Source organism: Rutilus rutilus, assembly GCF_951802725.1.
Source record: "Rutilus rutilus genome assembly, chromosome: 14".
Lineage (NCBI taxonomy): Eukaryota > Metazoa > Chordata > Actinopteri > Cypriniformes > Leuciscidae > Rutilus > Rutilus rutilus.
In genome coordinates this window covers 23,805,919-23,820,380 of record NC_140219.1, presented here as the reverse complement: position 1 = coordinate 23,820,380, position 14,462 = coordinate 23,805,919, and the positions used below count along the sequence as shown (strand labels likewise).

The following is a 14,462-nucleotide window of genomic DNA, read 5'->3' as shown; positions in this document are numbered from 1 at the left end:
ATGATAAAACACATAACAACCAGTGTTGCGATGGAGATTAGGTCATGGTCAATCACGAGTCATAGATAATAAATCGTTCTCCTTAGATGGGCAGGACATGGTCCATCTCTTAGTAATGTGCAATTATCAAAATGACTTAATCTTAGGCACATAACAAACTTATGTAACAAACCCTGCCGAGCCCAAATGCTTTATTTAACCCTAATGCACGCCAACCTTGACAAGGGCCAAACATTTACACAAGTCAGCTCCGTCTCATCTCAGTGAGCCCTGGGTGAGACATGTGATTAGAGAGTGGGAGAGGCTCTCAAGCGAGAAACCCTTAGAAATAAATCTGTGATTTATGGTCATATTCATTTCAGCATATGCCAGATCCTAGAGCACTGGCCCGAATCCAGATAGGTCAGCCAGGACCTTCCCTCTTCTATTCAAATTTGTTTCTGCCCCTTCTGTTTCTAATGCTTCCCAAGCTGTCTTTTACAGTAGGGAGGACCTTCTCAGCAGTGGGATGACTGAAGCGTCTAGTACCTCCGAGCATGTCTGAAGAGGAACCCACTGAAGCAAATAAGATCCTCTGTATCAACCTGAACTACGCTTCAAGGGAGCCTGTGGCTCAGCTACAAACAGACTCGAGCTCTGGGTGATCCTACCTCGAGAGCATTATAAGTCATCATTGTTGTGAAAGGCTGGTCTAGAATATTGGTACTAATGGTGAATCTAAGAAATTCAATAGAAATTCAAGAAATCTGGACTTTCATGTTAGAGCGAAAGAGTTCCCTGAACACTTTTCGTAATTGTTCAAGCTGGTCACGCAAATTCACCACGTTTGACCAACAGCTGCTTGGTTTGAAAATGACTTCTGTGTGAGCTGGACCTCATTTACAAAATATTTGTGAATACTACGTTTTTATGCATAGAGTACTATGCTGTTAACTTTATTCACATATAAACATAAAACTCAATAAAGTTAGCTAGAGTGATGGCGTATTTGTGTAGGCCAGTTAGCATCTCCCTTGTTCCCTCCACAAAGAGGATTTATCCATTCATGGCTTTTGGATTATTGCGGAAAATAAGCTCTGTGACTAACAAACGTTTATAATTCCTAATCTTTTATGCATTTTGAAGCCTAAATACAATTGACAGAAGTAAAAAACTAAACGCAAGCTATAAACAAACCGACTGCCAACAACTCTTTCAATCTTTAAGAAAAATAATTTCCCTGAAAGATTAAGCTATAACAGTTCTCAACCTCTGTAGTCCCAAGTGCCAAAACGTTAACTTGTTTCTGGGTTTTGGCCTAAAAACATGCCATCCCTGCAGCACTATTAGAATCAGTTATGAGTTATATCTATAAAGCATTTCAGATCAGTAATAATCGGTTTAATGATGGGTTAGGATGTTGCCTAAAAGGCAGCTGCCTATGTAGAGATTAGAAAGCAAGGCAGCTCACCAGGTTGTCTTTATAATAACCCGGGAAGTCTGTATAATTCTGCTCGTTATGAAAACGAGATGTTTTATCAAAATTATAACCTAGCATTCAGATATCAAATTAAAGAATACATGAAAAGAACATTTCAGTAATCACACTGGTAACTAGTAAAATCTCTAGAGAAGTCATTAAAATCATTTGACATTTAGAAGGAAAAGTATTGATTAATACCTTGATTATAATCACTCATTACATATACATTGAAGCAGCGGTGGATTCCAATCCACCCCCTTCAGAGACATCCCTGGAAACCAGCACAGGTGCCGGTACCAAGCTTACATCACCCAGTTATGTAACTGCAGTTAGTATTGTATTGTACAAAAGGGCTGTATCCTCTTTTTCTGCAAGTCTGACACAAGCAAGAATTTGTGACACAAGATGTCTTGTGGAAAGTATTTACAGCCCATTACTGACTATTTCCTGTGTATATGAAGAAAGCAGATATGTAAAGTCTTGCGAGGTCAGAAATCTTGAGATCCTTAAAAGGATGTAGACTGTCACACAAATGAGATTTAAAACAATCTGCACTTTCAAAGAAAACCAAATCACAGTCATTCCTTTGGTGTGAGGGAACCTGCAGTCTGAAAACACACTCACAGACACACTGAATGGATGTGGCATGCCTTTGCATGGTTTTCAGGGCATTACATAACACTGCAGACATAATAACCTTCTAACACTGCTTCTCCTTTTTCTTTGATTCAAATCTGGCCTGTGTAAAGCGCTGCTTCCACCTGGAACTGGGGCGGGCGGCACAACTTTACACGCTTTAAACAAACACAAAGCACAAGTAAATAATCGTCTTTCAAAACTCAAATATCGCATTTGCAAGGTTTGTGCAAGTATTTCGCGAGGAACAAAGCTAAAACCGACTTAAGCTAATCCCATTGATCTAGAACACAGATAAATAAATTGCCCAAGTGCAGCACACTGATCAGGAAATATGAGGCTGATAACTGATATTTTAACACTGTTACAGGTTGAAACTGATCCAATCATTAATATTTTCCAAAGAGACTCTTTTATCATCATTTTACAAAGCGCAAAATGTGAAATGTCAACATTTACGGGAATATTCTGTCATCACTCTCAAAAATCGTTGTTATAGTGTAACATTGGCAAAGTATAAACACCAATAGGTCCAGTTTTACACACACCACACTTTATCCATTAGCTCCAAATAATTACAAGCATCTGCTATTTGTTTACACTCTTTAGGGTTTGGTTTAGGTTAAGTAACACAAACCACTATTAATGAAGCCTTTACAATACATCTTGGTGATATTACTCCAGGAAAAACTTTTCACAAATCATGAATTTGTTTGTTGTTTAATTCACTGCTACATCTGTTTGCAATTTAGTTTGCATCTTTGACCGCTTCAGCCGAATTACTATAATTCAACTTAAAAGTGGACTTACTACAAATTATATGCATTTCATATTTATTTTCCAAAATAAACAGGCTATAAACATCTGAATCCAACAATTCACGTCCAGTGGCCGCTCAAATCATATGGATTAGTTTTATGACTCTTTCTTTTTGAAGCGTCAAAGTGGTAGTTGCATAGCTGTCATTGGAGGGACAGAAAGCTCTCAGATTTTATCAAAAAGATCTTCATTTATTTTCCGAAGATGAGCGAGAGTATTATGGGTTTGGAACGACATGAGGGTGAGTAATTAATGGCAGAATTGTCATTTTTGGGTGAGCTATCCCTTTAACTTTTCAGAACTTTGAATGAATAACAGATTTTCACAGTATCCAATGATAGCATCGTCAACACAGCTGCAAGAAAGTTTACCTGGTCATTAATGGAGCTGTAGTCATTGGTGTTGGAGATGTCATCATCCTCCTCCGAGTCAAAGAATTCCTCCTGGTTCTCCAGCAGTTCAGCCAGAATACGGCTGACTGACTCCTGCTCTTTCAGATCTTCCACATCTGTGTCTAAACTGCAGAACGTAGAAGGCAGGAATCACTATAAAGGTGAATTTTCCGTGTGCCATTTTAACTTAAAATACTTCTAAATCAGCTTAATATGCATTTACTCAGTGTAAACACTGACTCTGTGGTGGTATCAAAACATTGCTTCATTTGTTTGAGCATCCAACCAGCCTGACTCTAAAACATTGGCTTAACCATTGGTGTGAGTATAGGGCACTATGGGCAAACAGGAGGGGAGTACGTAGGAAGCAGTTTCAAAACAATCGATATTTTCATTGTTATTCCATTTGGTGACACTAATGCTGCAGAAATGACTAATTTCAGCTATAATTTTTTTTCACTAATCGCTGCAGAATTGATCAGACAGTCAACTACTATACACCATCTACTCTACCATTTAAATTAGCCTTAGCTGTTTATCATTTGACCATATTTAAGGTTTTCCCACACAATCGAAACTGTGAAAAAAAAAAAAAGATTCTGTGTGCGCCTACACAAGACAAAATGTGCTGTGTTGGAAAAAATGACTGTTTGCTCCTCCAACATTAATTTCTCTCAAGCAGCTTCTTTATAAATTGTGAGCAGGACAGCTAACACGAATTGCCAGGAAATGCAAAAGAGTCTTACTGGAAAACGTCTGGCCCGAAGACTGCGGCGAGAGCCCCTATGCTCCAGCTCTCCTCCTGAAGAGACGCCACACCGGACAGAAATCGGCACAGAAAGCGGAGCAAGCTGTAATTGACCTGCGGCAGCTGTTGAAGGAAGTACTTCATGTTTCTGCCCAGCTCTTCCTCACTGCTGTAGTCTAAAGGAAGCAAACAAATCATCAGTCATAATGAGGAAAAAAGTTCAGAGGGACGTGCATTTATGATGAGAATGGCGAGCTGGCTGATGCAAAGGTGTGAAAGAACGACCGTGCTTTGATGATGCAATTATATTACAAGTTTGTAAAGTGGGCAGAACATTCCAGGAAGTCAAAACAGAGCGGCAGAAGAGGGCAGTGTGAAAGCTTCACCCACCCTGATAGAGCTGCATGATTTGCGCCTTTAGGCCTGCAGGGATGACGGGCTCGGGGAGCTCCTGCAGGAAGAGGCGTAGCAGGCTGACGGCAGACGCCAGGTCGGCCTCTTTCTCCAGATTCACTTCAACGCCGCTGTCGTAGCGCTGCCTGAGCCATTCCACGCGTTCTGCGTTCCCGTTCACTAGAAACAGACTCAGGTGCAGCGCTCCTACAAAACGCAAACACATACCTCACTAAGACAAACATGCTCACAGCACAATGTATAGACATTTCACACAAGAGACTCTAATCGCTGAATCACTGCAAAGAGCAGCTTGCAGGTTAAACTCGTAATCCCTTTAGTCAGCTCTGTCAACAAAACATCAGCTACGTTCTCTCCGTCTGCGATTTATGAGCTAATGAAACTCCTGCAGAACTGGCTAACATTCTTCAGCCCAAATGTTTTGAATAAAACCAATAATGGATATTCTTTACGGCTGACTTCTTGACTGAAGCTCTTTTAAAACAAACTGCTGATTTTTGCCAGATCAGATCAGAAGCTTCCTAACAGCTTTGTTGGCAAATAAGCATTAGCTGGTCTGTCTCAGTTCCCATCCCTGGTGCTCTGCGTGTGTACATAAGAGTCGAGTCTACGCCGCATAAGGGGAAGCCACCGCGTCGCTCCCTGTTATGTCTAAATTAGCCTCAGAACAAAAACATCCTTCCAAATGAAAAAGTGGAGGAGAAATGCCAGTATGCTGAACTCACAGAGGAAGAGCTGGTGTTTGGAAACAACAGCGGCAGCTAAACCCCTTTCAAGGACTTAACAACACTGCCAACATATTTTCAACATCCTGTCTGTGCTAGAGTTTAAAAAAGGGCAAAAAATTATTACAAATATATTTACAGTCTGCTTGATGTGTGAGCACTTTGCTAATAGCAGTAGTTGAAGGAAAACAGGAAGGACTTGGCATTTATGTATCTGCCATTAATTGGTAGGTGAAAGACTATAGTGATATAGTGTCATTATAAAAGCCCCGGCCTGAATAATGTTCCTCTTTTCGCTTTTGACTCTGTAATATTGCAAAATAAAGGAAGTCCATCTTTTATCAGGGAGTTCAGAGAGGCCACTCCCATCATACAGACCAAACAACATTTTTGGCTTTATCAGATGAAAACATCATGTTCTGCAAGCTCTGCTTCTTTGAGTTGTTACAACATTTATGTAGAAGCTATCCAGATTCACTATTTGTCACTATTTGCTTTTTTGATCCTATACACTCATTTGTTACACAACCTTGTCGCATTTATGACCACTTTAACCCCTTTGATGCATACGATCACACAACTGATTAGAACGTTGTGCATCATACAGACGTAACTGATGAGGTTTTATTCTAATCAAGATACACATTGTGTAGGTATTCGGTAACTATAACATTTATTCCATTCTTCTCCCACCTCACCGGCCACTTACTTTCATGTATTTTGGGAGTGGATGAGTTGATGTGTTGTACAGATACGACTCTCTGAATTGCGGTGCAAACTAATATAGCGGCGCCCATCGAGCGTAATTTTTTTAAGTATTATACACAATTAATATGAAACCATATCATATCAATTACACTACCATTTAATAGTTTGCTGTATGTTATAAGTGTCTTTGAAATAAGTCTCTCGAGCTGACCAAGGCTACATTAATTTGATCAAAAATACAGTAAAACATTAATTTAGTGAAATATTATAATTTAAAATAACTTTTCTATTTGAATATATTTTAAAATCCTGAAATCATAGTTTCCACAACAATATTAAGCAGCACAATTCTTTTTTAACATTGATAATAATAAGAAATGTTTCATAATCAGCATATTATAATGATTTCTGAAGGATCATGTGACACTGAAGACTAGAGTAATGATACTGAAAACGCAGCTTTGCATCACAGGAATACATTTCACATTTACTGTCTAAATGAGTCAGAAATGTCCTAAAACCATGATTTCATTGGCAAAAACGTACTTTCTGGTCCGTCTTCGATCTTATCCCTGGAGGGTCAGTAGCTATTTTGCTGCTATTGATGAAAGCTAAAAACAAATAAAGGATAGAAAGAAAGCAACATAAATCATCAGGGTCCCCCCTCACTCACCGTGCTCTTCAATGTACTCTACGATGCTCCTGACCAGTAGGGGGACCTCATGTCCTGGCTGCCCGCTGTGCTGCACCTCCTCCAGGGGGATCCCAAACACTCTGGCCGTGCTGAGGGAGTCGCTGAGGGAAGTAGAGAGGCTCTTCCTCATCGCCTCCACAGCCTGGCTGCTTCAGTCCGTCTACAGAGAGAGATGGCGAGAACAAGGTCACGTACTCGTGTACAAACACGCTATCATGGGTGGGGCGCGGACTCCAACAACAAACTCCGGACAACAAGATCAAAACAAGCTGAAAATTGAAGCGGGACCTCTCCCATCACGGAAGCGATGGTTCTTATCATGTGTGAGCATAGAGATGAGAAGAGCGTACGCAAGTAGAGCGTTTGTCATGTGCAAAGATCGTACAGCCGTCAGATGCGGCACGCCGATTCTGATGATGGTAGCAGGTGGCTGCCATCTCGTTCAAGATGCCATCACAAACCATACTGCCACAGTGCGCAAGCTGTTAATGTCGTAAAGGGGAAAACTCTGCAACTGGATCTGATTAGCATTCTGTATGTTAAGAAATGCACACAATCTGAACTTGATCTGTCAAGACAGCTGATGTCTTCTTGACAACAGCAGCTGGTCTCACATCATTTTAGTTTCAATTACAACAACACAAAGAAGAATTTCAGAAGACAATTGTGATATAAATAGATTGTTTGTCATAGCGGGCTCACCTTGTAGTACAAACGCCCAGAAGTTAACTTTATCTCCTGCTCCACTCACTAGTAGTAAAAGAAATATTCATCTATGGCTGCTTCAGGTTGTGGCAGAAGATGAGCCTGTAGTTCCTCATTGACGGACCGCAAATCCTGTTCAGGACGTTAGTAGTTAAGCTGGAAGAAATAAAACACACAAGAAAACAGCAGCATCAGCAAATGCATTAAAACGGATAATAATCCTTCTGATTAATATCAGCTGGGCCAAATTTACAAACCACTTATTCAGTTAATGGACATCTGCGGTCTGAAAAACATATCTGCTGAAGTTTAAATCTCAATTAAGAAGAGAAACAGTGAGCAATCTGCTCACCCCTCTGCATACGGCATCACATGAACAGCATTTATTACAAAGTCGAATTTTAATCCAAACAAGGTTTCCAATCATGCTACTGAGAGCTTTGAAGGAATATTAATAAATGTTGCAAGCACTTCCAAGTGGGAACGCATTACAAGTACCATGAGTTACATAATCAGATTACTTTTGTTCAAATACTGAGTAAAGTAAATTGTAATGCATTACTGTTACATTTACAACAAAATATCTGAGTTACCTTTTCAAATAAGTAACGCAGGTTACTTTTTTAAAATTGTTTTATTTACCCTATGTTGAGAGCAATAGGGAGTAAGTGCAGAGGCGTTGTGTGCGCTGTGTGAACATGATGGTTATTGTAGTTCTAGACTAATTGTGAGCATGCATTGCTCACTTGCACAAAAACAGATTCAGTATTCCTCAAAATTAATAAAATCTGTTAAATGCAAACTCAGAATATCACGCAGTCCTCCAATAATTGAATGTTATGTAATACAAATATACTTTATGTATTTAATCTCACTTTATTAAGCAATGTCTTTGCTGCTGACCATTGAGGATCCAATTTAGCCATACTAATAAGCAAAAATTACGTTAGTTAAACATTACATTTGGGTTAATTTTTTTTTTTTTAAGTAAGTGTTGAACTTTCTATTTTTCTGCAATGCGCTGGTTATTCAGGTGTGAATTTGCATTTCCTTCAGCCTGAGACTTATTAATTTCACTTTTGGTGTGAAAGGCCTAAACGTATAACTTTTCTTTGTTATTAAAAACAAACAAGCAAGCCCAGACCAGGTGAGGAAAATGTAATGCAAAAGTAATCTAAGTAATTACTTTCCATAAAAAGTAATGCAATTAGTTACTTTTTTAGGGAGTAACACAATTTGTAACGCTTTACTTTCAAAAGTAACTTTCCTGGTCCTAAGAGTATAAACAAGGAAATAAAAATTCCAAAAATATTAATCAATGTTAAAAACAGTTGTGCTACTTAATATTTTTGGAAACGATGATACAATTTTTCAGGCTTCTTTGATGAATAGAAAGTTCAAAAGAACAGCATTTGAAATAGAAATATTTTGTAGGCTAATTATTACAAATGTTTTTACTGTCACTTTTTTCTGAATAAAAGTATTAATTTCTTTAAAAAAAAAAAAAAAAAAAAAACCTATTGGCCCAAAAACGTTTGAATAGTACAGTCCCTCAACCCTCTCATACACGTTTTCCAGGAAGAACATTTTCTCTGAAATGTATATACACAGTGTAACAGTTCATTAGATCTACTCCATTACCTATCACTTACTCAAATGACTTTTTGAAATGTTAAAGAGCATTTTCACTGTGCCGAATTACAGACCGCTTTAACACTTAAGCCACGACTAGCAGCCCGACACCAGGCATGTGGAACAGGAACAAAATGTCCCGAAAACGAATTGGAATAATGTGTGAATTGAGCTCTAACAGCAAATGTCTTAGTTTGCAGACAATTGAGAGTAGATGTGCTTCTAATCCCACATATCACACATGATGACCTTTCGCTCACAATGTTCACCATTGTTGGATAAGCTAAACGCGGCTCAGCACTTAGATTGTTAGCAGAGAGCACAGTATGACCTTGGCTCATTCCTCAGAGCTCTGGAGAACACATAAAGGGACGATGCTGGAATTTTCTGCAGGCAAATCTCTCCGCATCTCCTTGGTGACATGATGTTTGCAAAGCTTAGTTGTCTCACTATGGTTACTGATTACTGATTTGGTGTCACAGGGAGAGTTTGTAGATCCAGTCACAGAAAAACATGCCATAGATACACAAAGAGCGGCTTCCAAAATTCCAGAACTTTCCCTGGAACAACGGCGTCCTGAAGATGACCTAACAAGGAGATTATCAGACCACCTACAGCACAAAGGCCAAATCTCAAATGCCAATGATTAATTAATAACAGTGGATATCTTTTGGCAAGTCTTCTTAGGCAAGGATCTCAAGGTTAACACTAGATGTAAGCGTTCTCCCTGTAATTGAGGCAAAGCACTTTATTGTAGGTGGTACCTGGCAATCAGGTAACTGGCAATCAGTGAGGTGAAAAAGCAATAATTCAAATTCTGATATAACACTTTATGGCACTAGTAGTAAAAAAAACCCTTGATAACTAATTTTAGTTTTGCTTTTGATTCTTCTTCTCCATTAATGGATGCAATTCAACCTTAAACAACTAAAAAAATCCATTCAAACTTGTTTTGAACCAGCAGTGATAATCTACTGAAATATTTGCATATTGAATTGCAGATGGTTCTCTTCCTTTCATTTATTTGAATACTGAATCCATTTAGCCATCTATAGACCCCTTCAGACCGCAAAGACGGTGTTGCATTATGTATTGATTCCAGACAGAAAACAACATGCGTTGAGTGTCATGACAACGGCAGCATTTCATTTATGCAGGACCAAAACCTAAAACATAAGCTCACTTAAAGATTTAACACTATTCTACTGCTGTCTTCACAAATAAACAATATGGTGTTGAACAGGTACAGGTTTCAGTGGCATGGAAGATCTAGATTAGTTTGCCAGACTGTGTCTTGTATAATTATCAGAATCAGATTTCAGTTTTGAAATGCGTCATGCAGGAGAAAATAACTTAATAATAAGAAGCATAACAAGACAAAACGCACAAATGAAAAACCCTGAGGCGATATGTCACAAAGTACATGTGTCATACCACGGATTGCATATAAGAAAAAGAAAGTTTCCCACCTTGTGCAGAAGCTGGATGGAGAGTCGTCATGTGACTTCAAAAACGCCATGTCGTTTTCAAGAACAAATCCTATCAAGCCTGACCATCACAGACAAGATCTGATCCACAAATAAATAAATAAATAAAGGAGGACAAGTATAAATTATTCATAAATAACCAGCTGGCCACACAACTGATGAGTCCTGACACTTAAAAAAACAACTTGAGCATGTCTGTGACATTATTGATTAAGAGTCCTAGCTAGCTATGCAAGGAAATGGACATTTCCAGAAGGTTATACTAAACCACTGGATGTTCAAGCGTGAAGTAAAATGGCAGTCTAGCAGTGTGGTGGTCCCTGGCAACACTGAACGCAGCCCTAATCATTAGGATGGAAACAAGAGGAACTGCAAACTCGGCTGATCAGCTGACAACGTTCTGAAGGGACCCAGAGTAAAAGCAGCAGAGGTCAGAGCGCAGATTAACTGCGTAAGACAACAACTTCATCGAGCCTACGTCTGTCTTTGCTTGTGACCAAAAAGACAGCGACATGGAGATGCAGCAAATTCATCAGTGTGTATAGCATACAAACGCAGGAGCCACTTTCCAGCGCTGTGAATAACTGTAAAATTGTTGGACTGACTTTTTCTGTTAAATGCACCATGTCTGCTGTTCTCGAGCAGCTTTACGCAATACTGGTCAACTCTGTGATGTCAAGAATCAAAAATGAAGAAAATTGTGCAGCGTTTAAAGGTCACCCACCCACATTTGTTGACTTGCGAGTGACGGGCATAAAGGGGTTGTTCACACAGAATGAATTTCTGCTGTTAAACTTTTCATTCCAGAAAATTGGCCTGACTGATTTACCAATCTTTCTAAAAAATATCCTGTCCACACGTGATCTCTAAACATAGGGTGAATTCCAATCAGAAGTTAACATCCCTATGCCCTACTCACTCAGAAGGGCAGATCACTTGATGTGGGGACTTGGGAGTAAGCAGGCACAACAGACGTAGGCCAGTAAGAGTTGTGCGTGTAAACCTCACTCCCCTGGCCTCAAGAGGCACGCTAGCGGCTTTGGTTTTTAGCGTTCTTGTTAGCACGCACGCCTCCCACGCCGGAGACCCCAGTTCAAATCCCGCTCAGAGCTGGTCGAGTACACTGTAAAAAAATTATCACAACAATTTTTTTTTTTTTTCAAATCCACTTAGATCATTTATGTGGTTCGGAATCAGATAACTTAATATTTTGAGTTTCTTTTGATTCATCCATTCTCCTTCATTGTGTAAACAGTTTTGTTTTAATTGCAATGAACTTAAAATTAAAGCAACCAGGTTACTTTTTAATTTTTTTAATTTTTTAAGTAAAACCAACAATACATTTTTACAGTGTAGGACCAGATACACAGGGTGCTCGCATGTCATAATGTAGCCGTTTGGAACGTACTTGGCGAAGGGAGCTATACAAATTTTTTTTGGATGTAACCATGGCATGCATCCCTAGCTAACGTACTTGTGGAAGGGCCCTTTATCAAGGGATTCAGTTGTTCACTTTCGTTTGGAATGCCCCTACAAATGAGTCACCTTCCCGAAGTGCCCTTCAAGGTAGCAAAAACGCTGCCTGGAATTTGAACGTAAATTACAGGGATATATGTCTGAAAAACCCTATTGGAGATTTTGCATTAACAAAATCAATCTTTACATCTCTTTACAAACTGTAAGTTGTGCTTACCCTTGCTGTCACAAAGCTTGGGTGTTATGGGTGGTTGCAGGGTGTTGAAACTAGAGTTTCACTATGTTGGCCGTGTCAAGTCAGGAGAGCGCTTTAAGTCTCTATGATATTCTGGTCTCTAGATATGACTCTGGCCCCTTCTTCAATTAACCCTTGTGTTATGTTTAGATTTTATAGTTGCTGGAAATACTGGTTAACCTATGTTTTTTTTTTCTTGATATTTTGTGACTTTTTCTCATTTATCATCATGAACATGCATGCAAAGTTTCAACACGCTGGTGTTTTTTTGACATATACAAACAAAATGACTGTTACTTCCGTTATGTTCGCGGGTCAATTTGACCCGCATATTTTAACGCTCTAAGGCAACTGTACGGACCCAAAATAATAACATTTCTTGGTTATACTTTGTTATTTAATTTTTTTACTACCTTATGAAGCTAAAAAATTTGGTTTTCCACACTTATTTCAATACAGAAAAATATTTTGTCAGCCACAGATGGTAAAAATTACCTATCATTTCTTTTTTCAAGCTACCTGAAATAATATAAAAAAAATTTTTTTTGCTATTGTGACTTTTTCGCATTTATCATCATGAACATGCATGCAAAGTTTCAACATGCTGGTGTTTTTTTTTTTTGACATACACAAACAAAATTACTATTAAGTTTGTGATGTTCGCAGGTCAATTTGACCATCATAGGCAGCTATTCAAAAGCAACTGTACAGACACAAAATAAAAACATTTATTTTATGTATGTCAGGGCATCAACTCCAGTTCTAAAGTGTAAGTGTATCTAAAAGTGCTCTAACCCAAACCAAACACACTTGAAAAAGCTAAATCATGGTGTTCAGAATTAATTGCAAATTACAAATGAAAATCTTTGACAGACACAGATAGTAAAATAAGCTCTCATTTATATATTCAAGATATCTGAAATATCTTGAGACTTCGACATAGACAGCAGGAAAAATGAGCTCAGATGAATTGATTCATTGTTCAGTTATGATGTTCTAAGCAAAAAAAAAGTTAAAAAATTGTATATTCAAATATATATAAATATAATGTATATTCAAATTTTGTCAAAACAAAACAGTTTTAAAAAATGGTTTAAAAAACATTTTCATTAAATCATATCTTCAGATATATATTTTTTGGAATATTTGACAAATGTTGATATTAAAAGTTTACAGTTTATACCTGAATCTTTGTTGTTTTTCATAGTGTGATTTTTGAGGAATTGTATTGAATCCAATTAGGGTCATTTTGACCCGAACCATAAGGGGGAGTGCACAGAATTCCAACATAACACAAGGGTTAAGGTTTATGGGATTTTTTTTTCTTCTTTTGCCAGTCTCATGAACTCATAGGTTGACAAACACAAGAAATGTTTTTGTGTAGATTTGTTTAACGCAAATGGTTGTCGCCGCTGGGATTTCCATTTGAAAAAAAACTTTCTGTTCTCTAAATTTGCAAGTAACATTGACTAAGCAGACAAATGAGGTGGACGCACCACGGTTTCATAATGTACCACAGTCACAAATACCAGATGATTATTATGTAACTAGAGCCAGGCCCATTTGACAAAAAAAAAATAGGACGCAAGTATCAGGCTAATTTACAAAATGCAAATACTTCTTCAGGGCGACTGATGTAATTGCGTTGTTTCTGTGGAACTGACAGCATTGCATTTAGACGAAACTGAGCTATGTTTCCGCTTAAATCTATTTTCAGTTGAGTAACTTTTCTTCAGCTCTGATTCCCACAAAAAAAACATATCCTTAACAATGAACAGGAAGCAAACTTTCACTTTTGCTATCTGAAAAAAATTCAAAGCAGCTCATCACATGACTGTGCTCACCATAGCAATAATCACTTAGTGCAATGTTTAAGATCTGATTTCCAGAATGATAATTCTGCTGTGATGTACAGTAAACTTATTACAGCACATTTATAACAACGGAGAACCAATGCACAGCATTACAAATGAAAGCAGTTAACCGTAATCTAGCTCACAACCCATATGGTGCTCCAACTGTTTTCATGACAGGCGGTTGGATGAATCTAAAGAGAGTCTGTCACTTCGAGATGAGCAAGCAGCAGCAGCGCTGAAATCTCCTCAAGGACAGCTGGGTTTAGCTGTAATCTGAACAAGACACGTTCAGCAGGTTTTAAAAACCAGGTCACTCACCGCCATACCACAATGGCTACAGAGGCTAAAAAAACCAATGAATGCCAATGGCTACAAGTCATCCTAGTGCCCACTTTTCTGTTCTGGGAAGCTACGAGCAGCCTGGTTTCATGCTGGTGTGAACGCAAGGGTTTGTCTAGTCTTTCAGACATCCT

At 38.5% G+C, this 14,462-nt stretch overlaps 1 protein-coding gene across 4 annotated transcripts in view; it reads right to left on the bottom strand.

The window, feature by feature from the left end:
- fam13b (family with sequence similarity 13 member B) overlaps positions 1 to 11,598 on the bottom strand; it is a 40,282-nt gene extending 28,684 nt beyond the window's left edge. For all 4 annotated transcript variants that reach the window (XM_084430922.1, XM_084430924.1, XM_084430923.1 and 1 more), the window contains exons 1-6: positions 10,405 to 11,598; positions 7,301 to 7,459; positions 6,578 to 6,758; positions 4,448 to 4,657; positions 4,056 to 4,233; positions 3,289 to 3,436 (exon numbers count right to left, since the gene is read on the bottom strand). In XM_084430922.1, coding sequence (XP_084287048.1) covers positions 3,289 to 3,436; positions 4,056 to 4,233; positions 4,448 to 4,657; positions 6,578 to 6,728 — 687 coding nt within the window. In that variant the 5' untranslated portion in view covers positions 6,729 to 6,758; positions 7,301 to 7,459; positions 10,405 to 11,598. The remainder of the gene's footprint in view (positions 1 to 3,288; positions 3,437 to 4,055; positions 4,234 to 4,447; positions 4,658 to 6,577; positions 6,759 to 7,300; positions 7,460 to 10,404) is intronic.
- Positions 11,599 to 14,462: the final 2,864 nt, after the last annotated feature.